General features: G+C 50.7%; 1 protein-coding gene and 2 long non-coding RNA genes across 5 annotated transcripts in view; 1 reads left to right on the top strand and 2 right to left on the bottom strand.

Moving 5' to 3' along the window:
• Window positions 1-26,196, bottom strand: part of UBE3D (ubiquitin protein ligase E3D) — an 88,876-nt gene that overhangs the window by 62,138 nt on the left and 542 nt on the right. For 2 of the 3 annotated variants that reach the window (XM_064169271.1, XM_064169270.1), the window contains exons 1-5: window positions 18,906-19,055; window positions 15,976-16,045; window positions 12,902-12,971; window positions 11,693-11,801; window positions 4,856-5,025 (exon numbers count right to left, since the gene is read on the bottom strand). In XM_064169271.1, coding sequence (XP_064025341.1) covers window positions 4,856-5,025; window positions 11,693-11,801; window positions 12,902-12,971; window positions 15,976-16,045; window positions 18,906-18,956 — 470 coding nt within the window. In that variant the 5' untranslated portion in view covers window positions 18,957-19,055. Of the gene's footprint in view, window positions 1-4,855; window positions 5,026-11,692; window positions 11,802-12,901; window positions 12,972-15,975; window positions 16,046-18,905; window positions 19,138-23,592; window positions 23,684-25,924; window positions 26,125-26,196 lie in introns of those variants that run through there. The other variant, XM_064169272.1, reaches the window with a different exon arrangement.
• On the bottom strand, window positions 6,844-7,630 carry LOC135189181 (uncharacterized). Its single transcript, XR_010307947.1, has 2 exons — window positions 7,517-7,630; window positions 6,844-7,368 (listed from the first exon to the last, which is right to left on the bottom strand). It is a non-coding gene; the product is annotated as an uncharacterized LOC135189181 (long non-coding RNA).
• LOC135189180 (uncharacterized) lies at window positions 7,678-13,572 on the top strand. Its single transcript, XR_010307946.1, has 3 exons — window positions 7,678-7,751; window positions 9,144-9,264; window positions 12,702-13,572. It is a non-coding gene; the product is annotated as an uncharacterized LOC135189180 (long non-coding RNA).

Raw genomic sequence — 26,196 nt, 5'->3', positions numbered from 1 at the left:
GAGAGGGAGAAAAAGGCATCTTGTGTTTTGCAGGAGCTGACCTTGGGGATAAAAAAACCCAAGCCTGCCTGGTAGCCCCCAGGAAAATCTCAGTGCATTGAAGGCACAGCAGTAGAAGCTATATCCACACAGCCAACCCATAATAGAAACTGCCTATGGAGAAAGAAATTCTTCACTCACAGGGGCACAGAATGTCAGGGGTTGGAAGGGACCCCAAGAGATCATCCAGTCCAAGCCCCCTGCCAAAGCAGGACCACACAATCCAGCTCAGGGCACACAGGAGCACATCCAGACAGGCCTGGGAAGGCTTCACACAAGGAGACTCCACAACCTCTCTGGGCAGCCTGTGCCAGGGCTCTGGGACCCTTCCAGGCAAGAAGTTCCCCCTTGTGCTGAGCTGGAACCTGCTGTGCTGCAGCTTCCATCCATTGCTGCTTGTCCTGTGCCAGGGAGCAGTGAGCAGAGCCTGTCCCCCCGTCCTGACCCCCAGCCCTCAGATAGTTACAGACATTGATTCAATCCCCTCTCAGCCTTCTCCTTCCCAGACTAAGCAGCCCCAGGTCCCTCAGCCTCTCCTCACCAGGCACTGCTTCAGTCCCCTCATCATCCTCATAGCCCTCTGCTGGACCCTCTCCAGCAGATCCCTGTCCTGTCCCTCTGAAACTGGGGAGCCCAAAACTGAAGGCAGTGCTCAAGATGAGGTCTCAGCAGGGCAGAGCAGAGGCTTATCTGCAAGATTAAGAATTTTGGCAAAAGCTGGAGCTGTAAAAGCAGAAAAGTGTAGGAGGTGTAGGAGTTTTCATCAGTTCCAATGAAGTTCTGCTTTAGAGCAGGGGGAATGTAAGCTTGCGGAGAAAACAGCTCCTGCTGGGCTTGTGATGCTCAAGCTTGTAGAAACATGACAGGGAGAAAACAGGGCAGACAGAGGGCAAGAGATGCACAGTGCACAGGTTCTCAAGCACAGCTCCAGGCTGGCTGGGGAATGGCTGAGAGCAGCCCTGAGGAACAGAGTCTGGGGTGATGCAAAGCTCCAGAGGAGCCTGCAGTGTGAGTGCAGCCCAGACACAACCCTGTGCTGGGTGCAGCAAGAGCAGTGTGGGCACAGGGCAAGGGAGGGGATTCTGCCCCTTGGATCTGCTCTCCTCAGACCCCACCTGCACTCCTGGGTGCAGTTCTGCAGCCCCAAGCACAACCTCCACAACCTCCCTGGAGGTGTTCAGGACCAGGTTGGATGAGGCCTTGAGTGACCTGTTCTGGTGGGAGGTGTCCCTGCCTATGGCAGGGGCTTGGAACTGGCTGATCCTTGAGGTCCCTTCCAACCCAAGCCATTCTATGATGCTATGATTCTAATGTGAGGTGTTTCCTTGAACCTACTTTGTACACTCCCCTGCATCATTTCTGAGCAGCTGGGTCCAAGAGTAGAACTCAGAGGGCAACTTAGAAGTTCTCCTATAAACCCAGCCGAACAGCACAGGAGCTTAGCTCTTGCTGGGCACTGCCTCGAGTCTGCTGGGAGTGCTCATGGGCATGCAGGCTCTGCAGACCTGCTGGGGCAGCTCCAAAGGGCAATGTAAGTGCAGGCTGCTCAGCAGCACAGCAGTGAGGTCCCACTAAAAGGAGAAGCAAATTGCTCTCATAAAAACCACAAGGGCGATGCTCTTGGATGTGTTCCTTTGCTGTAATGGCTGTGTTAGAGCTCTACACTGCAGCCTTGGAATGTCTTACTGCATTCCAGGTGGGAAGAACTCAGGCACTTGTTCTGAAAGCAGTAAAGAGCAGGCTGCTGCTGCCAGATCACTGCTGCTAACTCACTCTAGTGGAGGGGGATGCTGATGGTGCTCAGCACCACCTAGTCCAGCAGCAGTTAACAGCAATCTCACCTGCAGCTTTCTTGCAGCTCAGAATGAAGCTTTGCCTGCTCTCCTTAGAAACTTTTCTTTACCTTTAGCACTTCTTAATTCCTTCTGGGACAGACCTTACCCTGAATGAGAACAGATGGCTCACAACTTCCTTAATGGATGGCAATAAATGCATACTGCTGTGCTTGGGATGGATGCAGAGGACATGGTGCAGTGTGCTGCGGACCTGCTGCTGAAAGTGTGGCTGGTGCCACCCTACCTATATCCACAGCCTGCCCCACATGCACCAGGCAGGAACCTGATCATAAAAGGAGCTCAGGTTGGTCAGGCAGGACCTGCCCTTCCTAAAGTCATGCTGCCTGGGCCTGATCCCTTGGCCATGCTGTAGGTGCTGTGTGATGGCACTCAAGACGACCTGTTCCATGCCCTTGCCTGGCACCGAGGTCAGGCTCACAGGTCTGGAATTTCCCAGCTCCTCCTGCGGATGGATCGGGAAGAAATATTTCACAAGCTCTTTTCCCTGCACCCTAGGTTGGAAACTCCATCAAGCAGCTGTGCTTCCCACTCCTGACCTCCAGTGATAACTCTAAGCATCACAAAATGCAAGCTCAAGTTCTTTCAGCTCCCAGCTTCGACCACAATTGACTTTCTTTCCAGTTCCAGCTGTCTGAGGCCCTCCCCTGCTCACCAAAACATTAGAGAAGTCAGTTCAAAAAGTCCTGGATGGTTCACTTGCCCAAAGCAGCTGCCAGATGATCCTGCAAGCTGATAAGTCTGATTAAAATATCTACAGAGCAGCAGCAACTCTGTCACGGGTGCCCAGCTTCATTGCTGACAAAGCCTCAACCCTCACAGATGCTGCAAGGGAAAAAAAGGCATGAAAAATTCAAGAGATGTAATAAATGGTTTGGGGCCTGGCCAGACTGAAAGACCTTTTTTAGAACCCTGTGCTCAAAAAAGCAGACTTCTGTATCCAGCCTAAATCATTCCACACTAAGCAGGGTGAAAATGACCTTTCAGTGCAATGCTTCCATTTACTGAAACAAAGCCTAACTCCTGGCGGCTCCTGGTTGCGAGGCTCACTGCTATGGGTCAGGAACTGCCTGCAGGGCCGGGCCCAGAGTGCTGCTGACTCTGCTGCTGTGCCCCAGGGAGCAGTGCTGGGCACAGTCCTGGTCAATGTCTTTATTGATGATCTGGACCGGGGGGATTGAGTCCAGCATCAGTGTGTTTGCAGATGGCACCAAGCTGTGGAGCTGCTGGAGGGTAGCAGAGTCCTGCAGAGGGACCTGGCCAGCCCATTCCAGTGCCAGTCACTCTCTCTGCCAGCAACTTCCTCCTAACATCCAGCCACAACCTGCCCTGCCACAGCTTGAGCCTGGGTCCCCTTCTTCTGTTGCTGGGTGCCTGGCAGCAGAGTCCAACCCCACCTGGCTACAGCCTCCCTTCAGGGAGCTGCAGACAGCAATGAGCTCTGCCCTGAGCCTCCTCTGCTGCAGGCTGCACACCCCCAGCTCCCTCAGCCTCTCCTCACAGGGCTGTGCTCCAGGCCCCTCCCCAGCCTTGCTGCCCTTCTCTCAACACCTTCCAGCACCTCAACATCTCTCTTGAATGGAGGGGCCTAGAACTGGACCCAGTTCCCAGTAGAGGATTTGAAGGCCAAGAGGTGCTATCCCTCCACTCCCCATTTCCTACCAGCAGTTAGTTGTAACTTTGGCTTTGCAGTGAAGTGGTAGAGAGGAGAGATCCTTCCCACTCCTTCCCATGCTGTCAGCTTTGTGCCTGCCAATGGCAGTGCAGAGGCCTCTGCAGAACAGCTTTGCTCTGCATGGCTAAACGCAGACAGGATTTTGTCTTTAATAAGGGCTTAGATAAATCATCTCAAATCCTACTTGGCCTTGTTAAAGCAACATCATAAATTTTTTACACTTCCTTACAGGTTTTGGAGACCAAAAAAAACCCCAAATTATCTACATATCAGTCTGAGCTCATGCTGACTAACGTGGCCTTGGGGAAGGGAGTGCTGAAATTCAGGTGCCCAGCCATTAGAAATGGATTTATAGATGCAGTGATGACAAATCAGCAGAGGTTTGTTAAGCAATGATTCATTTTTCAAGCCCAGAAGTGGTTACAGCAGAAAATGGAGGTCCTGCAGGGCCAGTGCCTGAATGCTGTCCAGCTGCTGTGACCTGCTGGCTCTGTGTGCTCTGAGGTGTCTGCATCGCTGAGTTTTCAGTACTCAGGGAGCTGAGTGATGAGCAAGGAAGAGACAGCTGATGGAGTGACTGGTTCCAGCTGCTGATCCTGCCTGGACTCCTGAGCTGCTCATCACTCATTTCCTAAACTGCCATGGTTCACAGTGCAGTGTCTTTAAGCAAGCCAAAACTGGCAACAACTTACTTCAGCCATATGCTCTGAACGGCAGTGGTTGAGGACTGCACTGTCAAGTGGCTCAGAGGTCTGTGCTGCAGAAGCAGGGCACAGAAGTAATTGCTAGAGGAACTTCAGCTATGCCTGGAGGCTGCATGAGGCACTTAGTGCCAGGGTTAGTTCACTAGAAGGACTGGGTGATAGGTTGGACTCGTGGAGGTCTTTTCCAACCTGGTTGATGCTGTGATGCTGTGCTGTGACTGTGGTGGAAGAGCAGAGCTGGCTTAAGGGGGACAATCTCAAGTTCCTCACCTATGCAGCACAGGGAGAGTGGCAGAGATGTGCTACACCATAGAATCATGCAATCACAGAATGCCAAGGGCTGGAAGGGACCTCCAAAGATCATCTGGTCCAGCCCCCAGTCCTATCACTACCTGGCAGCTTAAAAAGTCCCTCCCCAGCCTTCCTGCAGCCCCCTTAAGACACTGCAAGGCCACAAGGTGGTCACCGGGAGCCTTCTCCTCCCCAGGGTGCACAGCCCCAGCTGCCTCAGCCTGGGATGAACTGACTGTCCACACAGCTTGCCCTGCAGTGCAAGACAGAGCTCAGAAGCAGTAAGTACTCACTCCTTATTCCTGCTTTTAGTGCACGGCTGGTAAAGCACTTTGACAGCATTCCAGGGCCCCACTGATCCAGAGTCAGGCAGGAAAGTATCTCCAAACAGTGTGAAAGCTCTGTGGGATGAGGAACTTCCTAAAGACTCCACCAGCATCGTGTCAGAATTTAAAAGCCAGATCTATAAATGGAGAAGCAATTAATAGAGAAGTAGTTAATGGAGAGCAATTAATGAAGAAGCAATGGAGAAGTACATAAATGGAGGAGTTACTACATTGTAGACTGCATAAATTCCAGGCTGTTCCCTCACCCTGAAGGATGAGCAGGCACAGAGTGGTTGTGACTGGTGTCCAGGGGCATCCCCCAGGGATCAGCACTGGCCCAGCCCTATTCAACAGGCGGTGGAGTGGCTGCGCCTGGAAGTGTTCAGGCAAAGCCTGGCTGGGGCACTTAGTGCCATGGTCTGGTTGGTTGGCCAGGGCTGGGTGCTAGGTTGGACTGGCTGAGTTTGGAGCCCTCTTCCAATCTGCTTGATTCTGTGATTCTTCAGCCAGCCTGACTGTCCCTGGCAAGGGATGGGATATTTACTGGGGAGAGGTGGGAGAAATCTGAACTTTTGGCCTCACATTCTGGACCTCAACTCCTCTTTGTGTGACTGTGTGCCAGTGTTCCCACCTGGATTCGGGGCTTTGGTGCTAGCCACTGCACAGAAAGTGTAGAGTTTGCCTTTCCTCACTGCCTGCAGGAGGGAAGTGATCTGAGTTACCTGTGGCAATCATTTTTCACAAGTCCTGAGCCAGTATTCAATGTTTAGACAAGAGACATTTATCATAGGGCTGGGGGAATGGAACAGAGCTGGAAATGATTCTATGAAATGGGGAGAATCAGACTGGGTGTTAGGAAGAAGTTGTTCAGCATGAGGGTGGTGAGAGCCTGGCAGGGGTTGCCCAGGGAGGTGGTGGAAGCCTCATCCCTGGAGGTGTTTCAGGCCAGGCTGGCTGAGGCTGTGTGCAGCCTGCTCTAGTGTGAGGTGTCCCTGGGCATGGCAGGGGGTTGGAACTGGCTGCTCCTTGTGGTCCCTTCCAGCCCTGACTGGTTCTGTAGAAAACAGGATCCATGCAATGCTGCTCACTAGAGAGCAGTCCTCTGCTTCTCATGACCTAATCAGCTTCAAGTAAAAGCAGTTACATGTTGTTAGGCAGCAGACATCTGACATCTCCTGCAGGAGAGGCACCACTAACAGCACAGAGTCAATGTCCTAACTGGATGCAACAGCTACAATTCACCAGAGCCCAAGGCCCAGGACATTATGGTGGAAGTTTCATGAAGGAGGAATGAGAGATATTGATAAAGATGTCTTGGGGGGGATGAGAGGAGGAGAATCACTTGAGCAACCTGTTCTAGTGGCAGGTGTCCCTGCCTATGGCAGAGGGGTGGAACTGGATGAGCTTTGAGGTCCCTTCCAAACTAAACCACCTATGGTTCCATGACATGCTTGGAGGTTGCTGGCCTGTGCTACGTACAAAAGCCCTAAGAGGCTGGGGGTGTGCAGCCTGCAGCAGAGGAGGCTCAGGGCAGAGCTCATTGCTGCCTGCAGCTCCCTGAAGGGAGGCTGTAGCCAGGTGTGGTTGGGCTCTGCTGCCAGGCAGCCAGGGACAGAAGAAGGGGACCCAGGCTCAAGCTGTGCCAGGGCAGGTTCAGGCTGGATGTCAGGAGAAAGTTGTTGTCAGAGAGAGTGATTGGCATTGGAATGGGCTGCCCAGGGAGGTGGAGTCCCCATCCCTGGAGTTGTTGAAGCAAAGGCTGGATGTCATGGTCTGGGTGCTAGGTTGGGCTGGATGAGCTTAGAGTTCTCTTCCAACCTGCTTGATTCTATGATTCTAGGCAACCCTTTGCCTCTCCTGGTTTTCCACAGGGCCTGAGTGCAGCAGGCAGGGAAGGTGGCTTGGGCTCAGCTCCAACCCCAGCAGCACCTTAGTGCCAGTTGCATAATAAAGGCTTGGCTCTGGGGTGTGATCTGTGCAGTAGCTTTAGACCTTTATCCACCTGGAAACATATCCATAGATTTGTCCAACCAACACAGAGCATCTGCAGAACTGCAGCTTGCAGCCAGAATGGTGTGAAATGAGACTGCTGGGGCCATGTGAAATGGAGTTTGAAGCAGAAGCACACCTGGTTTGAGGTAACAGTTCTCTGGCTGCCAAGCAGCTCAACAGAGTGAAATCCTGGACCATGCCACAGGCATCTGGTGCCCTGACCTGGTGTCACACAGTCAGGATCTCCCCTGGTACAGAGCACAGCTGCTTTTAACTCAGTTACAAAACAAGACAGTGTTTTAGCCACTCTGACACAGAAGAGTGGCAGTGAGACTGGAGTCTTAATCCATTTTCCTTGTAGAGCATTCCCAGACATTTCCTCCGTGCTTCTTCGAGGCTCCTCAGAACCTTCTGTGGACTTCTTCATCCTGTCCTTTGCAGCTTCACCAGTAAGCAAAAAGAAGCAGTTAATCAGAGAGCAGCTCAGCCTAAGTGAGGAGACACAACCAGCACCGGTGAGCAATGTCATAGCAGTCACTGAGTCCCTAGCCTAGCTGTGTGGAACCGGGGGGCCAGCAGGCCCCCCGGCCTTTGAGATCCTCCACCAGGCACCCAGTGTGCACCAGGGGCACTCACCAGTCCCGACGGGAGGAGGATCCCTCTGCCCAGATGGGCAAACTTGGGGCTGCTGCCTCTGCTGGGGCCCATTAAATAGGGCAGAGGGCAGGGAGGGCAAAGTGGTTGCACCTGGGGAGGGGAGGAGACTCCATCAGCATCCAGATTAAAAAGGGCAGTGGGCAGGGAGGGCAAAGTGGTGACAGCTGAACTGGGAGGAGACTCCAGTGGAACCCAGGTGCTCTCGGTTTGGAAGGTAAGAGGAGGAAGTGCAGTATGGGGTGGGAAAGGGGAGGTGGTGCTGAAGAGTAGGGAGATGGAAAGGAAAAGGATGGCAATGAAGAGGAAGGTGGGGGAAAATGCAAAGACATAGAGATGAAAGAAAGAAGATAGAGCATAAAGAACGATGATGGAAAGAAAAGGAGGAAGTTCTCTTAACACTTCCCCTTGAAGGAGGCTCCAGGGATGCTTTTCAGAAGGGGAATAGTCTTCAAACTAGTCTAGGGGTCACAGCAGCAAGAGCTGTCTGCTTCCTTCAGAACCCTTCTGCAATGTGCTTTAGAGAAAGCAACTGAATGAGGCTGGTGAAGGCTCTAGAGAAGATGGCTTGTGGTGAGAGACTGGGACTGCTTAGCCTGGAGAAGGCTGAAATGAGAGCTGTGTTGATTTGTTAGAGGGCAGGAAGGTTCTGCAGAGGGACCAGTTCTGGGCTCCTGAATTCAAGAGAGATGTTGAGGTGCTGGAAGGTGTTGAGAGAAGGGCAGCAAGGCTGGGGAGGGGCCTGGAGCACAGCCCTGTGAGGAGAGGTTGAGGGAGCTGGGGGTGTGCAGCCTGCAGCAGAGGAGGCTCAGGGCAGAGCTCGTTGCTCTCTGCAGCTCCCTGCAGGGAGGCTGTAGCCAGGTGGGGTTGGGCTCTGCTGCCAGGCACCCAGCAGCAGAACAAGGGGACACGGCCTCAAGCTGTGCCAGGGCAGGTTCAGTCTGGATGTTAGGAGGGAGTTCTTGTCAGAGAGACTGGCATTGGAATGAGTTGTCTGGAGAGAGAGTGCCCAGCCCTGGAGGTGTTTCAGAGAAGGCTGCATGAGGCACTTGGTGCTGGGGTTAGTTAATCAGAAGGTGTTAGGTGATAGGTTGGACTTGGTAACATTGAAGGTCTTTTCCAACATGGTTAATTCTATGTGATTCTGTGTGAGACCTCACTGCTCCCTGTGAGCACCTGAGAGGTGGCTGCAGTGAGGTGAAGGACAGCCTCTTCTCCCCAGTAACTAGCAACAGGAGGAAAGGAAATGGCCACAAAGTGGCCAGAGGAGGTTCAGATGGCTGATAGGAAAAAAGCCTTTAGTGAATGAGTGCTCAAGGACTGGAACAGGCTGCACAGAGAGGTGGTGCAGTCAGCATCCCTGGAGGGGTTCAAAGCCTGTGTAGGCATGGCACTTCAGGAGACAGCTGAATGGCCATGGTGGTATTGATCAGTGATTGGACTTGGTGATCTTGAAGGTCTTTTCTGACCAAAATGATTCTGTAATTCTTTGAAACCATTTGCAGCCTGGTCCACCAGGACAGTGCTTCCTTCCAGAGTGTGTGCTGGATCTGTGGCATCTGCCAGCAGCATTCCACCCCGTGCTCAGAGCATGCCTTTGTCTCCACAGCCATGCAGCAGACCTGCTCTGATGCTTTAGCACACAAGACAGAGAAAGCAAATTAATCTTTGCAGGTGAAAGGACACTTGGCACGAGCAAATCAACTCCTGAGCCACGTTTGCTTTGCCAGGCAATAACTTCCTTCTTTTCCTCATGTATTAACTATTTTTTGATCTTGTCTTTGGTCTAAATGAGGAATGACCAAAACTTGGTGTGCTGGGCTCAAAGAAGTCTAAATGTGGTCCCTCTGGCTAACACAGTTTCAGCTTGGGCTGGAGCACCTCTCCTACAAGCAGAGAGTGAGCAAGTGGGAGCTGCTCAGCCTAGAGAGGAGAAGGCTCCCAGGTGACCTCATTGTGGTCTTCCAGTATCTTAAGGGGCTACAAGAAAGCTGAGGAGGGACTTGTTAGGCTGTCAGGTAGTGATAGGACTGGGGGGAATGGAGCAAAGCTGGAAATGGGGAGATTAACACTGGATGTTAGGAAGAAGTTGTTTAGCATGAGGGTGGTGAGAGCCTGGCACAGGTTGCCCAGGGAGGTGGTTGAGGCCCCATCCCTGGAGATGTTCTCTGATCTTTTGACCTGTCCTTTCAGCTCTGTTACTCCCAATGCATAAGCTCTCCTTCCTCTCCACACTTGGAACAGCACAGCTGTTCAGCTCCCATTAACTCCAGGAGAAGCAGCTCTGCAGAAATACAGGTTTAGCACTCCTGTGTGGTGCAGATCTCTGACCTTTTCTGAGATGACAGCACCAGGAGGAAGCATTTGTCTGGGGGGGCTGTGGGTAGTTTTTTCAGTGCTTGGCTGGTTTGGGTTTTAAATCACTTTGTCACTAGGCTTCAAAGACAATCTCGGGAGAAAAGCTGCCACAAATCTCAGTTCCATTTTATGGTCCCTGATCCAAAGAGGGGAAATGCTATGATTCACATCTCTGCTGTCTCCTGAAGCCTCAGCCTGTGGCACCAGCAGCAGTTTGGGGACAATTAGGCATCAATTCATACTTAACATGGCAGGAAAAAACCCAACTGTTGCTCTTCCTTGCTGGTTAATTCTCATTTCCTGCAGGTACAGCCACTGCTTCCTCCAGCACACAGGTCAGTAACGCAAGCATCTGTCATTAGTCTTTGTCCTCATATTCAGTCTACTCAGACCAAGTTCTCTTAAATTTGGGTAGCTGTGTCTCCATGAGGCACTCATTATCTGATAGCCTGCTCCAACAACCCCATTTGTCTCTGGCCTGAACAAATGCAAACCTGTTCTCCCTCCAACATGGTCCAAGAACCAATTATCTGACAGAGATCTCTTTTCCTCCATCACATTCTGTGCTCCACAACCTCCCTGGAGGTGTTCAGGACCAGGTTGGATGAGGCCTTGAGCAACCTGTTCTAGTAGGAGGTGTCCCTGCCTATGACAGGAGCTTGGAACTGGCTGAGCTTTGAGCTCCCTTCCAACCTAAGCCATTCTGTGATTGCATTGTTTGTATAAACTCCAGGACTACAAACTCTCTGTCTGCACTCAGTTGATGAATAAAAGATAAGCTCCCTGGTTATAGCAACTGTAGAGAATTAAGGTAATTCTCAAGCCAAGTTCCCATCCATGTGAGAGGTCTGAGGAATTCAGCTGTCCCAGTTTAAATATGGAGCTTAACCAAGTCGAACAGCCTTAGAACATGAAGTATAATAGGCAATTTGAGCTTGGTTTCCACCTCACTTTGCAATGCAATGTACTATGGCAGTAGTCTGGGCTGTCTTCAGACAGTGCTTGTGAAGGATGCTGTACAATCTGCAGAACTGTTGATGATTGAAGATAAGCAGCACTGGAGCAAAAAGCTGAGATACATTATAAAGCCCAGAGTTAAGCTCTCCCTGTTTCCTGAATGCAAACCAGAGTGTGGCCTCTGTGCTACTTGTGGTGCATCTGGAGTGCTGTCATCACTGCCCTGAGAGAGGAATCTTCTACATGGGCAGTCACTTAGACTAAAAAATGTGGGGGGGGGGGAGAATTTCATAGATTCAGGGCTGGAAGGGAGCACAAGGAGCAGCCAGTTCCAACTCCCCTGCCATGCCCAGGGACACCCTACCCTAGAGCAGGCTGCACACAGCCTCAGCCAGCCTGGCCTCAAACACCTCCAGCCATGGGGCCTCAACCACCTCCCTGGGCAACCCATTCCAGCCTCTCACCACTCTCGTGTTTAACAACTTCCTCCTCACCTCCAGCCTCACTCTCCCCACCTCCAGCTTCATTCCATTCCCCCCAGTCCTGGCACTCCCTGACAGCCTAACAAGTCCCTCCCCAGCTTTTTTGTAGCCCTCTTCAGATCCTGGCAGGCCACAAGTAGGTCACCTGGGAGCCTCCTCTGCTCCAGCCTGCACAGCCCCAACTCTTTCACTCTGTCCTTGTAGGACATACTCTAACTCCTCAGAACCACTTCCAGGATCTGACTTGGTTAATTTTCTTTAACCATACAATCCTCCAGAGCACAGCTAATACATTTTAAGAGCTTGGATTCATAGCCTGAACTTTATCAACAGGATAAAGGATTGAAAAGCAAAAGCTTACCAGAATGTAGGTTTTGTCATCATCCCCTTTTATGGCGAATCTAAAGGTGCTTCTGGCAGAGGACAGCTCCACCAGACACTGAGCAACCATGCTCTGCACAAACTGAGACCTGGGCAAGGATTGACCACATGTCACACCCACATGGGCAAAGCCATTCACACTGAGTCCTCTCCACACTGCCAATTCCACTACATCTACAGCTAGCTTTTATTTATCTTCTTTATCTTCCTCTCCCTCAAACCCAGAGGATTATTTCCTGCAACAGCAATGCTGTGAATAGATCAGTAGCCTAAACTGCTCCACAACCTTTATTTTGACAGGACCTGTACATGACTGGATGATCCTGGAGGTCTCTTCCAACCTGGTTGATTCTGTGACAGGCTAAGGAGGAATGGGTTTAAACTGGCAGAGTGGAGATTGAAACTAGATGTTAGGAAAGAGCTCTTTACAGGGAGGGTGGTGAGACACTGGCACAGGTTGCCCAGGGAGGTTGTGGAGCACAGAAGCACAGAATGGGATCAAAGATTCATAGAAGGAGTAGGTGCCCTGATGGAAGGCACCTTGAGTATCAGCTAGCTCCAGCAGGGGCTGGCACTGGCAGGGACAGAGAATCCTGAATTAACCAGGCTGGAAAAGACCTCTGAGACCATCAGCTAATTAACTAACCCATGGCACTAAGTGCCTCCTTCTAAACAATTCCAGGGATGGGGACTCCACCACCTCCCTGGGCAGCCCATTCCAATGCCAATCACTTTCTCTGGCACGAATTTCCTCCTAACATCCAGCCTAGACCTCCCCTGACACAGCTTGAGGCTGTGTCCCCTTGTTCTGTTGCTGGCTGGCTGGCAGCAGAGCCCAACCCCACCTGGCTCCAGCCTCCCTGCAGGTAGTAGCTTTCCATTCCTACAAACACAAGCAGCCCAAAGTAAGGAGCTATTGCATTTTAGCTCAGCAACTGAAGAACAAGACCCTGGGACAAATATTACCCAATCTCCCCTGTGCTATACAGGAACACTCCCAAAGAGACCCAGACAGAACTGCACCAGTGAATTCAGCCTACATCACCTTCTCCACGCTTCATCTTGTGCTGATGGCCCAGCAAGTGACAGCACTCTGCCAGCGGCGGCAGCGAGCCGAGGCAGGAGAGTGTGGGGGCGTTTGGAGCACCCTGCCTCAAACAGAGCCCCAGCAAACAGCCTGACTTGTTACCTTGGTGCTGGGCTGGAGCTCCCCTCGGCTGGCCGAACGAGCACCTCAGTCACGTAGCACTTCATGGTACCTAGAAGAGACCAAAGCATCTTGTGAGGTGCGAGAGAGCAGCAGCTGCTTAGGAGCTGACTGTCGCTGTGCTGATTAAACGTCAGCTCAGCACTCAACCAGGAGGTGCAGCAGAAGGCCAAATTCTGTTCTGGTGTGTGGGAGAAGGAATCGATAACAGAAAGCACACACTGCCAGGAGAGACCCACTCCCAGCTAGTTACATGATCAGCAATTTGTCATTCCTATTGAGCCTTGTTTAAGGCTGGGAACCATCACCTTGAAACAAAGCAAGCAAGAGCTGAAGCCACAGCTGGAAGAACTTCCCTAAAGCCCTGGGATCAGCACAGCTCACAGAAGTATTTCCTGCTGCTCAGTAAGGCTGCACTGAATCACAAGAGACAGTTTTAATAACAGCAGGCACAGGGGAATCATTTCCTCCTTTGCTCAGAGAGCAGAACAGCATTTCTTTCCAAAAATCACACTAGCTGGAGACTAATGCTGCACAGATTTGAGCCTCAGTGTGAATGCTGCCCAAAAGCTCCACTGAAGACAGCCTTTAATACCAAATGGAAGTGCTTGTGCACAGAATTTAGTCCCCATCAGTAAAGTCATATCATGGAATCATAGAATGTGAGGGGCTGGAAGGGACCTCGAAAGATCATCTGGTCCAGCCCCCTGCCAGAGCAGCATCACAGAAGCACAGAACCAGTCAGGGTTGGAAGAGACCACAAGGAGCAGCCAGTTCCAACCCCCTGCAATGCCCAGGGACACCTCACACTAGAGCAGCCTGGCCTGAAACACCTCCAGGGATGAGGCTTCCACTGCCTCCCTGGGCAACCCCTGCCAGGCTCTCACCACTCTCATGCTGAACAACTTCTTCCTAATATCTCCATCTAAATCTCCCCATTTCCAGCTTTGTTCCATTCTCCCCAGTCCCATAATTACCTGACAACCTAAAAAGTCCCTCCCCAGCTTTCTTGTAGCCCCCCTCAGATCCTGCAAGGACACAAGATGATCACCTGGGAGCCTTCTCCTCTCCAGACTGCACAGCCCCAACTGCCTCAGCCTCTCCCCACAGCAGAGCAGCTCCAGCCCTCTGCTCAACCTCGTGGCCCTTCTCTGGGCACCTTCCAGCACCTCCACATTCCTCTTGTCCCAGGGGCTCCAGAGATCTCTAGTCTCTCTTCACAGACACAGCTCTGTCTAGACTTAACCCATACATCTCTGCTTAGCTGCCTTTGTCTGTTCTTTGCCCCCTGCATGGACTTCCTAAGCACTAAAGAAATATGGACAAAGCAATGGACTTGTCTGACTTCAGCCCTGTCAAGTCCAGGCCATCTCTGCAGGCTGCCTCTTCCCACAGCCACTGACCACATCAGCTTGCTAGGACCATCTGAAGGCTCAGGTCAAGGCACTCACTCTTCATGATGACCTGTGAAGCACACTCCCAAGCACTGCTTTCCCAAAGTCCCAGCCTGCTCCGTGGGCTGTCAAACATCCAACCTCCAGTGCTGTTTTACTGAAGCCTGTGCAGGACAGACAGAACCTCCTGCAAGATCTTCTGCCTGTGTCTCTTCATGACTGATTTCTTAAACAGGCTTTCTATTCTCTGAGAAGTTTTTATATCCTGCAGATCTCTGAACTAAGCCAGGCTCAGTCTGACTCATCCAGTGGCAGGGGGAGACTGAAAGACTGAACCCTGCCAGTACAGTCTTATCATTGCTTCTCTCCTGTTAATAACTGCACTTTAAAACCCACCAGAGGCTCATCTTCACACCACTCCAGGTAAATCCTGCTGATTCAATGTAATGACAGCTTTTAAACCAATAATCTCCTCACCTCATCACCAGCAGCTGATGAGAGATAAGCTGCTGCTTTGACAAGGCTTGCTCTTCATGAATCCAGAGTGGCTGTCAGCAATCCTATCTTTAGCTTCCAGTTCTAGGTTCTGAATTAACCTTTCCATTAATCATAGAATCACAGAATGTGAGGGGCTGGAAGGGCCCTCAAAAGATCATCTGGTCCAGCCCACCTGCCACAGCAGCATCACCCAGAGCACATCACACAGGAAGGCATCCAGGCAGCTCTGGAGTATCTCCAGAGAGGGAGACTCCACAGCCCCCCTGGACAGCCTCTTCCAGTGCTCTGTCAGCCTCACAGGGGAAAAAATCCTCCACATGTTCACATGTGTGAGAGTCTAAATCATCTCTACCTTGTTCAAACCAATACAGACAAAGATTGCTTTTGTGGCCTTCCCAGACTTGGGGGAGCCTGAGGCTCTGGGGAGATGAAAAGCTCGACAGGAGCCTGCAGTGTGAGTGCAGCCCAGACACAACCCTGTGCTGGGTGCAGCAAGAGCAGTGTGGGCAGCAGGGCAAGGGAGGGGATTCTGCCCCTTGGATCTGCTCTCCTCAGACCCCACCTGCAGTCCTGGGGGCAGGTCTGCAGCCCCCAGCACAAGCAGCACATGGAAGTGTTGGAGCCAGTGCAGAGGAGGCCTCCAAGATGCTGAGAGGGCTGCAGCAGCTCTGCTCTGAGCACAGGCTGAGAGAGTTGGGGCTCTGCAGCCTGGAGAGGAGAAGGCTTCCAGGAGAGCTTGGAGTGGCCTTGCAGGATCTGAAGGGGGCTCCAGGAGGGCTGGGGAGGGACTACTGACAAGGTCTTGTCATGGCAGGCCAAGGAGTAATGGGTTTGAAGTGGCAGAGGAGAGATCAAAAGTGGATGCTAGGATGAAGTTGTTTGCAGTGAGGGTGGTGAGAGACTGGCACAGGTTGCCCAGAGAAGTTGTGGTTGCTCCCTCCCTGGAGGTGTTCAGGACCAGGCTGTATGAGGCCTTGAGTGACCTGTTCTAGTGGGAGGTGTCCCTGCCTATGGCAGGGGGTTGGAGCTGGCTGAGCTTTGAGGTCCCTTCCAACCTAAAGCATTCTGTGATTCTAAGATAAAGTTTCCTTTCCCCTAAGTTTGTAACCTGCAGAGCTCAGTGGCTGCTGGAGGTCAGTGCAGTGGGGTTAGTACCTCACATACCTGGTGACAGCTTTTCTCCCAGCAGCGTCTTGCAGCGCTTACAAAGGACTCTGGCATTTCCTTTTGGTTTCTGTAGGACACAGAAATGTCATTTAAATGTCAGTCAGTTACTCTGCAGCAGGGATGCACAGTGCTAACACACTCTGCAGAGCAGATGGGGCAGCCTGCCTTGCTCCCGGTCTCTGCATTTACACACACACATTTGCATGCACTGCTTCAGCTGTCTACACTCTGCCTTGCTTGCAAGATCTGAGTTAGTGTCTTGATCTGGCAATGCCTCCTGACCACTCTGCACAACCTCTAACAGCTAACAGGAGAACCTCCCAGTATTACAGGATATTGTCAGGAGTTGGAAGGGACCCAGTTCCTGCCCTGCCACTCCTCTCTCACACAGTGAAATCAGTTGTTTAACAGGGACACAATCACAGAACGACTGAGGCTGGAACACAGCTCTGAGGTCATCCAGCCCAGCCTAGGACCTGACACCACCACAGCCTCTGAGTGCCACAGCCAAGCTTGCCTTGAACACCTGCCTGGGCAGTCCATCCCAGTGCCTAATGACCCTTCCCATCAGGAAGTGCTTCCTAACATCCAACCTAACCCTCCCCTGGCACAGCTGCAGGCCATGCCCTCTCCTCTTGGCACAAGTTGCCTGGGAGCAGAGCCTGACCCCCACCTGACTACAACTTCCCATCAGGTAGCTGCAGAGTGAGCTAAGGTCCCCCCTGAGCCTCCTCTCCTGCAGGCTAACCCAGCCCAGCTCCCTCAGCCTCTCCTCAGCAGCCTTCCCCTCCAGCCCCCTCCCCACTCTCGTTGCTCTCCTCTGTCCCGCTCCAGCCCCTCACTACCACAGCTGCAGTGGGGGGTTTGGAGCCATGGGTTTGTGAAGCAGAGCAGAGTAGCAGCCTGGGACACACAGTGCTCTGCTGAAAGCTACAGCTCGAATCTTTCTGTCTTCTGGCTACAGCTGGAGAAGCTGGCTGAGAACTGTGAAGAGCCTCACCTAAAGCCCAGCACCAACTCACTGTACCATGCTGCAAGAGAAAACAAAAGCAGCCCTTCCAGCTAGGCTAATTAAATCAATATATCTGTTTGACAATTTGCAGATGCTGGCAATCTGCAGATGGAGTTGGATCACCAGCCTAAGATTTTTCTATTCCTGTTCCTAAGGATCCCTGATACAAGTGTCAGGGAAAATGCTTTCCCCAGGAGATACTATTAGGATGCTGCAAGACCAAGTGACACTTAGAAACCATGTAGCACTGGAAGACTAATAGATGCGAAGCATCTGTTTGCAAAGGACAGAGGCTGCCTTGGTCCCACTGGAGGCTGCAAAAGATGGTTGAAGCATCTCTGCTACACTCCTGCTACTATTTTGGTCATGAGCAAATACTTTCCAAAGAACTGCAAGGCAATTAAACCAAAACTTTCATACTGGGGCAGCCTGCAACAGTATCCTCTGAAATGAGAACATTTATGCCAAAAGCAATCTATCTTGTCTCTAACTTCCTATTACCTATAATAAGAAAGAATTTGCTGTTTCAGTACCAGCTTTTTGGTTGTTTTTTCCTTATTAGTCCAGTTTCTGCTGCTGGATCTTACAGTTCTGCTAATTTGCCTGGCAACTGAGCCATGCTGGAAACAAGTGAAGACAAAGATCAGAATTCACTGCAAGAGCGAAAGATGCAGAAAGAGGGATCTGGTACAAAGAGGGAAACAGTGTGGCCAGCAGGACCAGGGCAGCCCTTCTGCCCCTCTGCTCAGCACTGGGCAGGACACACCTTGAGTGCTGTGTCCAGTTCTGGGCTCCTCAACCCAAGAGAGATGTTGAGGTGCTGGAACGTGCCCAGAGAAGGGCAGCAAGGCTGGGGAGGGGCCTGGAGCACAGCCCTGTGAGGAGAGGCTGAGGGAGCTGGGGGTGTGCAGCCTGCAGCAGAGGAGGCTCAGGGCAGAGCTGGTTGCTGCCTGCAGCTGCCTGCAGGGAGGCTGTAGCCAGGTGGGGTTGGGCTCTACTGCCAGGCAGACAGCGACAGAAGAAGGGGACACAGCCTTAAGCTGTGCCAGGGCAGGTCTAGGCTGGCTGTTAGGAGGAAGTTGTTGGCAGAGAGAGTGATTGGCACTGGAATGGGCTGCCCAGGGAGGTGGTGGAGTCTCTGTGGCTAGAGATGTTGAATCCCAGCCCGGCTGGGTCACTTAGTGCCATGGTCTGGTTGGTTGGGCTGGATGAGCTTGGAGCTCTCTTCCAACCTGGTTAAATCTATTCTATTCTATTCTATCAACAAATAAAGAGTTACAACCTGCAGTGGCAGAGCTCTCTCATTACACAAAGCAGTCAACCTCAATGTTCTTACTGTTCTAAGAGTGTAAGAGAGACCATCAAACACATCTTAACCCAAAACACATCCTGTTTTTTCCAAGTCTTTCTAAAGACTCAGAAGGAAAAGCCTCAGGAAGACAGGAATCCCTTCCTTTGGTCATATTTATGGTCCTGCACCCCAGCATAGCTCAGCATTGTGACTTCAGCTTCATTCTTCGCTTTGCTACCCTTTGGCAAACACCTAACCTGTTACAGTTATTATCTAACCAAATGTGAATGCTCCTCACTCTGGATACTTTGGGGGGAAAGGTTAAGTTTAGAGCTACATAATTCAACAGTTCCTAACTCAGTGTACAGGAAATAGTTCTTCTTGCACATCTAGGCCAATAGGAAGAGCATGACACAGGAAATCACAGCTTAAGAGTCTTTTCTGTACAACTGAGTGCCAACAGCTTCCTGTGACCTGCACAACAGCTCTCTAAAACACTCAAGTTAAATAAACCAGTGACAAAGTGACAAAAAAAACCAGAAATCAGTCTTTTACAAGAGCAAAAACCAAACAGAAAGTCCCAATAAGCATTATTTAAAGAGCTACTTAAACAAAATACTTTACCAAGCTGGAGCCGCTCCAAGACGCTTGGTGCTCAGTGTCTGGGCAGCACATGGAAGAGTCACGCTCATCTGATTCATTTCCTGAATTCAACAGGAAAAAAGTGTCTCCAAGAAAACAGTCATCAGGCTGAGGGTACAAAGTGCCCTTGGCAAAAGGGTCAGGGTGACAACACCACTCTCCGACCAAGGCGCTCCAGTTTTCACTCGGAAGAGGCAGAACTCTGAGGAGCTTCCTAAGAGGGAAGAAGAAAACTCACATTGCAGTGCATCCCCCTCTTTCCTAAGAGACCAGAAGAGAGCTCAGATGCCTTACAGAAAGCTTGGCACTCTCTCAACAGGAAGAGTTTGCCTCCCCTGGCAGGCAAAGCTACTTTTCGTTGGATGAACTCTGACAAAAGCAATGGCTGTTTCCTGCCCAGTTTGCCACTGGGAATCTCCAATGACTGTAGGGCAGAGCTTGGCATAATCTTCTCTTGAAAGGAGTCACATAGCAGAGTCTTATCCAGCCATGGAAAGCACAACAAGCATTTGCAATTACATTTATTACCACTTCTTGCAAAGTCCCCTGGCACCACAGGTTGGTAGAAACCCAGCAGGAACTGACTGCTGCCACAGCCAGAGAGACCATGTCCTCTGAAGGCCCTCAGACTGAAAAAGCTGAATCCTGGCAGAATCACAGAATCAGACAGGTTGGAAGAGAGCTCCAAGCTCTGCCAGCCCAACCTAGCACCCAGCCCTGCCCAACCAACCAGACCATGGCACTAAGTGCCCCAGCCAGGCTTGGCTTCAACACCTCCAGCCACGGCCACTCCACCACCTCCCTGGGCAGCCCATTCCAATGCCAATCACTCTCTCTGCCAACAACTTCCTCCTAACAGCCAGCCACAACCTGCTCTGGCACAGCTTCGGGCTGTGTCCCCTTGTTCTGGCCCTGGCTGCCTGGCAGCAGAGCCCAACCCCACCTGGCTACAGCCTCCCTGCAGGCAGCTGCAGACAGCAACCAGCTCTGCCCTGAGCCTCCTCTTCTGCAGGCTGCACACCCCCAGCTCCCTCAGCCTCTCCTCACAGGGCTGTGCTCCAGGCCCCTCCCCAGCCTTGCTGCCCTTCTCTCAACACCTTCCAGAACTTCTCTCAGCCTGTGCTCAGAGCAGAGCTGCTGCAGTCCTCTGAGCATCATGGTGGCCTCCTCTGGACTGGCTCCATGTCCTTCTTGTGCCCTTCTGGGGGCTCCAGAACTGCACCCAGGACTGCAGGTGGGCTCTGACAGCAGTCTTCCTTATTTATTTACTCAAAAAATCTTCAGTAGCCCAGCTTGATGCTTAATTGTCATGGTGAAAACTGTTTATGTAGGAAATGTGTACATTAGAAGATTTGCCCTGCCATCAGTTTTACAACAGAATACTTAACACAGTATAAACTCTTATTGTTTTGGCTCAGGAAAAGGTTTATTGCTTGAGAGTCAATTTAATTTTCACAGCATTCAGCCCTCAAGAACTTCTTCCTGACAGAAATAAAACCTTTAAGCATTACTTTATAGATGAGCTACACTGAGCTTAACTGGAAGGAAACAAAAAACCCTCAAGTATATCAAATACTTTGCAGCTCTTAAATCATGGAAGGAAAAAAAAATAATCAAATTGCTTCCTCTAATGTGGATAATGTGAGAGCAAAGGAGGAGAATCAGAGCACAAACCTTAACCTCTGAGGAGCTATCAGGTTCATGGAAGGAAAAAAGACTAAGGCAGGGGATCTCAGATAATGCACAGAGTGCATTTTCTTGCACCAAGGATGCTTCACTGACTTTTAAACCATTCCCAACATATTTCCCCAATCAAGTCTTTACAATTCTGCCTTTCTATGCAGTCTCTGTCAATAAAAAAGCTTCAGCACAGGTTTGGGGGGGTTGATATATATATATATATATATATTTAACCTAAATTCTTCTTGCTTTAATTAAACACTACTGCCACCTTCTTGGCAGTAATCTCTTCCACCAGAGGAGTCTTACATCTTCCCCCCAGCCTTGTCTGAACTAAATCCCCTTTATTTCACTTTCTTCTCAAAGATGTCATTTTCTAGATCTCAGATTCTTCTTACTACAGACCCTTTCCTAGCAATTCACACTGTTAATACATCCCACATCACACTCAGCTCTGCCCAGAGAGACACATCCAATTCTGTAGCTAAAACACTGACTGTGCTGCTGTCTTACTCTGAGGAGTGCTGGTGGTGGACATGCTGGCAGCTCCACTCTCCTAACCCTTCTCTTCATCACTACTTTTTCACTGATTAACATTTGAGGTGCTCAGAGGTTTCCCTGCAAGGAGAATGCCAAGCAAAAGGAGTGGCTGTCAATGGCTCCATGGCCAAGCACAGGCAGTGACAAGTGGAGTCCCTCAAGGATCAGTCCTGGGACCAGTCTTGTTCAACATCTTTGTGGGTGCCATGGACAAAGGCACTGAGTGCAGCCCCAGCAAGTTTGCTGACCACACCAAGCTGTGTGGTGCAGCAGGCAGGCTGGAGGGCAGGGATCCATCCAGAGGGACCTGGAGTGGCTGAAGAGGTGGGCACAAGCCAAGCTCAGGAGGTTCAACAAGAGCAAGGGCAAGGTCCTGCAGCTGGGTTGAGGCAATGCCAAGCACAAATCCAGGCTGGGCAGTGAGTGTCTGGAGAGTAGCCCTGAGGAGAGGGACTTGGGGGTGCTGCTGGAGGAGAAGCTCAAAAGGAGCCAGCAGTGTGCACTTGCAGCCCAGAGAGCCAAGCAGAGCCTGGGCTGCAGCAGCAGCAGTGTGGCCAGCAGGGCCAGAGAGGTGATTCTGCCCCTCTGCTGTGCTCTGCTGAGACCCCATCTGGAGTCCTGCATCCAGTTCTGGAGCCCCTGGGACAAGAGAGATGTGGAGATGCTGGAGTGTGTCCAGAGCAGGGCCAGGAGGATGCTGAGAGGCTGCAGCAGCTCTGCTGTGAGCACAGGCTGAAAGAGTTGGGGCTGTGCAGGCTGGAGCAGAGGAGACTCCCAGGTGACCTTCTCATGGCCTTCCAGGATCTGAAGGAGGCTACAAAAAAGCTGGGAAGGGACTTGTTAGGCTGTCAGGGAGTGACAGGACTGGGGGGAATGGAGCAAAACTGGAGGTGGGGAGAGTGAGGCTGGAAGTGAGGAGGAAGTTGTTGAGCAGGAGAGTGGTGAGAGGCTGGAATGGGTTGCCCAGGGAGGTGGTTGAGGCCCCATGGCTGGAGGTGTTTGAGGCCAGGCTGGCTGAGGCTGTGTGCAGCCTGCTCTAGGGTAGGGTGTCCCTGGGCATGGCAGGGGGGTTGGAACTGGCTGATCCTTGTGCTCCCTTCCAGCCCTGACTGATTCTATGATTCTATGATTCAAAGAGACATTTCTTTTCCTTTCCTCAGAAACTCTGACTGCATCACATTATTGGCTGCAGAAGCAAATGAAATAAACTTCATGCACAGGAATTTGATGCACTAAATTTCAGTAAAAAAACACTCACCCAGAGAGAAAAACACAGAAGTGCAATATCTTTTGAAATCAAATATTCCTGACTAGGAACCAGAAGTTTCATTACTCTACAGATGTATCAAAACTGGAGTCCTTACTAGACTTTCTGATGTGACATTTCAGAAGAGAAAGCCAGGAAATGCTCATTCAGTTACCTCCAAGCCAGCCCTAACTCCATCCATATGCATGACAAGAAAAGAACAGCATTTACAGACTATGCCACACGTGTGTTACCATCTTGAGTATTAGAAGTGACACAGACCACAAGAGACTGTGTGTGCATCTCTAACAATCATTATACCTCCAGCTGAAGCTGTCAGAATTGAAAGAGACAGAAACTGCAAGAGTTTTTCATTACAATTCCTGCAGACTTTCTAAAGAAGAGAGTCAAGAACAAGGTCTTTCCAAAGAACAAAGCTGAGTCACACAGTTAAGAAACAGGTCCTGTGCTTTCTGAATCCAGCATCCCTGAGCTGCACCGAGTTTGGCTTTGCCTAACAGACAGAAGGGCAGCTGTGGTGCACAGCCTCATCCTGAGCAGCCACTCTGGAACTACAGCACCGTGACTGAAGGGTAGTTAGAAGACTGAGCAGAACTGAATAGGTGCCCCTGAAGTGCACAGGAAGAAGCCCAGGCTCAACTTTTCAGTTTGACTCCCTTCCACACAGCTACTAAAAGACTATTTTTTTTAATCAGTGAAAGCTACAAACGTTTTTTTCAGTCCTTCCAGGCCAAAATGTTACAGCTTTTTATTTGCACAGCAAAATCAGAAGCTATTGTGATGAGTGCAAAGGGAAAACAAACAAAAAGCAGAGATCTCAAAGCAGTCATTTTACAGGTAGGGAAAAACCTTTTGATCAAAGCACAGCAGACAAGCAGGAAAAGAATTCAGTCTTGCCACCTTCCAGGGCATGAATCAAGCTCCCTTCATAAGGTACTTCTACTTTCCAGCTAGAATGAAATAGGGAATATACGAACAGAAGGTGAAGAGCTCTTTCAGGTAGCTTTGCTTTTAAGTCATCCCTAATGCTTGCAAAGGGTTTTCATCTATCAGCTGCACAACAAATGCCTTTTAGCCGTCTGCCTAAGCACACAACGCAGTACCTCCGGGCACACAAAACAACATGAATACCAATCACTATGGCATCTGCTGCTCAAAAACACAAGACACTGCAGTACTCACCGGCCTTTCACTATGATGTCACCACAGGACTGACAGGAAAAGACGTAACTCTTCTGGGGCTTCAGGCTTTCTCTCAAGTTATACACCAAATCTACAGAGAGAGGAAGATACACTCAAAATTGTGCTAAGATTTTCAGTCACCTGAGCAGAAAAATCCTGCCACGTGCCTACATCCAAAAAAGACTCTTAACAAGCCAAACAAAGTGCTGACAACCTTCATTTATTTCTGTCTAGAAGCAAACATTAAGTTTGAGGGGAAACTTGTCAGCTCCACCTCATGCCCTGTGCTGCTGCGTAGGAGTTTTATACATGACTGTTCAAGGTGGAAATCTCCCCAGGGGGAGCTGAGGTACTGCTATCACTACAGAGACTGTACAAATTAAAATGAAATGCCACTCTTTTCTAATGCTGGCTCTGCTAATCAGGTTTTTTTCTGCAATATGAGAGTATACCCTAATATGTCACATGAAATGCCTGGGAGTAGGGGGAGAAGTAGTTTAAAATTTTCAGGCAGGTAAGACATCAGCCACTGGGCTACCACTCAACCAACAGAGAGTGAGCAATACCCTCTGCAGGCCAGGAAAGCACAGGACAGTCTCACAAAAGCCAGCTCAGAAAACCTTGCCAAAAGAAAAAAGCTAAAAAAGCCTCCACAAGTTCTCAAATAACTTTAAGTGGAGGAAAAGCAAAACTGTAAGCCTAGCTCGATGCACGAAAGGAGGCTGTAGCCAGGTGGGGTTGGGCTCTGCTGCCAGGCAACCAGGGACAGAGCAAGAGGACACAGCCTCAAGATGTGACAGGGGCAGGTTCAGGCTGGATGTTCGGAAGTTCTTCCCAGCAAGAGTGATTGGCACTGGAATGGGCTGCCCAGGGAGGTGGTGGAGTCCCCATCCCTGGAGGTGTTGAAGAGGAGGCTGCATGAGGCGCTTAGTGCCAGGGGTTAGTTAATGAGAAGGTGTTGGGTGCTAGGTTGGACTCGATGATCTCAGAGGACTTTTCCAACCTGCTTAATTCTGTGATTCTGTGAATATGTTTTGCACTACTTGAACTTAAGAATCCAAAGTATATGCACAGCACTGGCATTAAGGTTTCTGTTGGAAACACAAACGAGAAACACTTTAAAAGGCTCCAGCATTTCATACAAGAAACAACTATTTAGCATATATTGCTAAACAATGCTTTAGCATGCTGACAAAAGGCATTAAAAGGTAGCTAAGGTGATACAATATAGAATCATAGAATCAGTCAAGGCTGGAAGGGACCACAAGGATCATCCAGTTCCAAACCTCCTGCCACACCCAGGGACACCTCACACTAGATCAGGCTGTTCAGAGCCTCACGCAGCCTGGCCTGAAACACCTCCAGGAATCAGGCTTCCTTGGCAACCCCTTCCAGGCTCTCACCACCCTCGTGATGAAGAACTTCTTCCTAACATCCAGTCTGACTCTACCCATGTACCATATGGTTCTCATGCATGGTTTTTATTAGCACAGTTTCCCAAGGCAGATGTTTAATACAACCTTTGCTCTTTGAAAGGGCTGGGTAATAAGTTGGACTGGATGATCTTGGAGGTCTCCTCCAACCTGGCTGATTCTATGGCCAACCAGCCATGCTAAAGGATTTTTGTACAATGCAAAATGCAGATGCAAAGAGCATAGCTACAGATTAACATGCAGAAGCAACCTCAGCACCCCATAAAATCCACAAAGCATGCCCGTGCGTTGCTGGTGCTGAAACCATTACTGCAGATGACACACTTCAGTGGTCATTTCTCCTCTAAAACCACAGAATGGCAATTTTATGTCACTTAATATACATCTCCCATCCTATTAAAGGAATCTAAATGTACTCTGCTAGGATGCTAGACCAAAAGCAAGCACTGCCTGTATTACCATGCCTCTTACTTATGCAAATACATCCTAAACCTGAATTAACACCATGAAAATAAGGTAACTTTGCAGATGTTACCTGCAACCTTAACCTCAGCAAACTGAGGCTGTATGGACAAGAAGCCCCAAGACAAAAATCTCAATCCTTTATGAATACGTGGTCAGTGACAGCCTCGGTGTGACAGGGTGCATGAATCATGTTGCTGCATTTTCTGCTACCCAGTTAAACAAGAGAGAAACAAAACCATTTTGAAGTAAAACGAGAAAGCTTGGGGGAAGAAGCAAGTGCAGATCATAGAATCAAGCAGGTTGGAAGAGACCTCCAAGCTCATCCAGCCCACATCACTTAGCACAGCGCAGCCTGAGGCAACCCTAAGCACAGACGGTTTAAAGCCAGCCGCACGCCCCCAGCGAGCAGCACGGGGGTCCCGCCGCAGCCTTACCGGCGCCGGGCAGCAGGCGGCGCAGGCGCAGCCGCAGGTGGAGGCCCTCGCCGGGCAGGCAGCGCAGGCCGCGGCAGGAGGACGGCGCCAGCCTGACCCCTGCCGGGAGCGCCGCCGCCTCGCAGCGCTCGCCGCTCCTCACTTCCAGGCGGTCCGCGCTCACGCAGACGTCCAGCGGCGGCCGCGGGAGGTCCCTCTGGCTGGGGACGCAAAGGCAGGCGGTTACCTCGGGAAACGTGTCAGGACGAGCTGCTGCTTTGGGACACGCAGGC

This window comes from Pogoniulus pusillus, chromosome 31 (genome assembly GCF_015220805.1).
Source record: "Pogoniulus pusillus isolate bPogPus1 chromosome 31, bPogPus1.pri, whole genome shotgun sequence".
Taxonomy (NCBI): domain Eukaryota; kingdom Metazoa; phylum Chordata; class Aves; order Piciformes; family Lybiidae; genus Pogoniulus; species Pogoniulus pusillus.
Note: the sequence above shows the minus strand (reverse complement) of the source record. Positions and strands in the feature narration are given on the sequence as shown.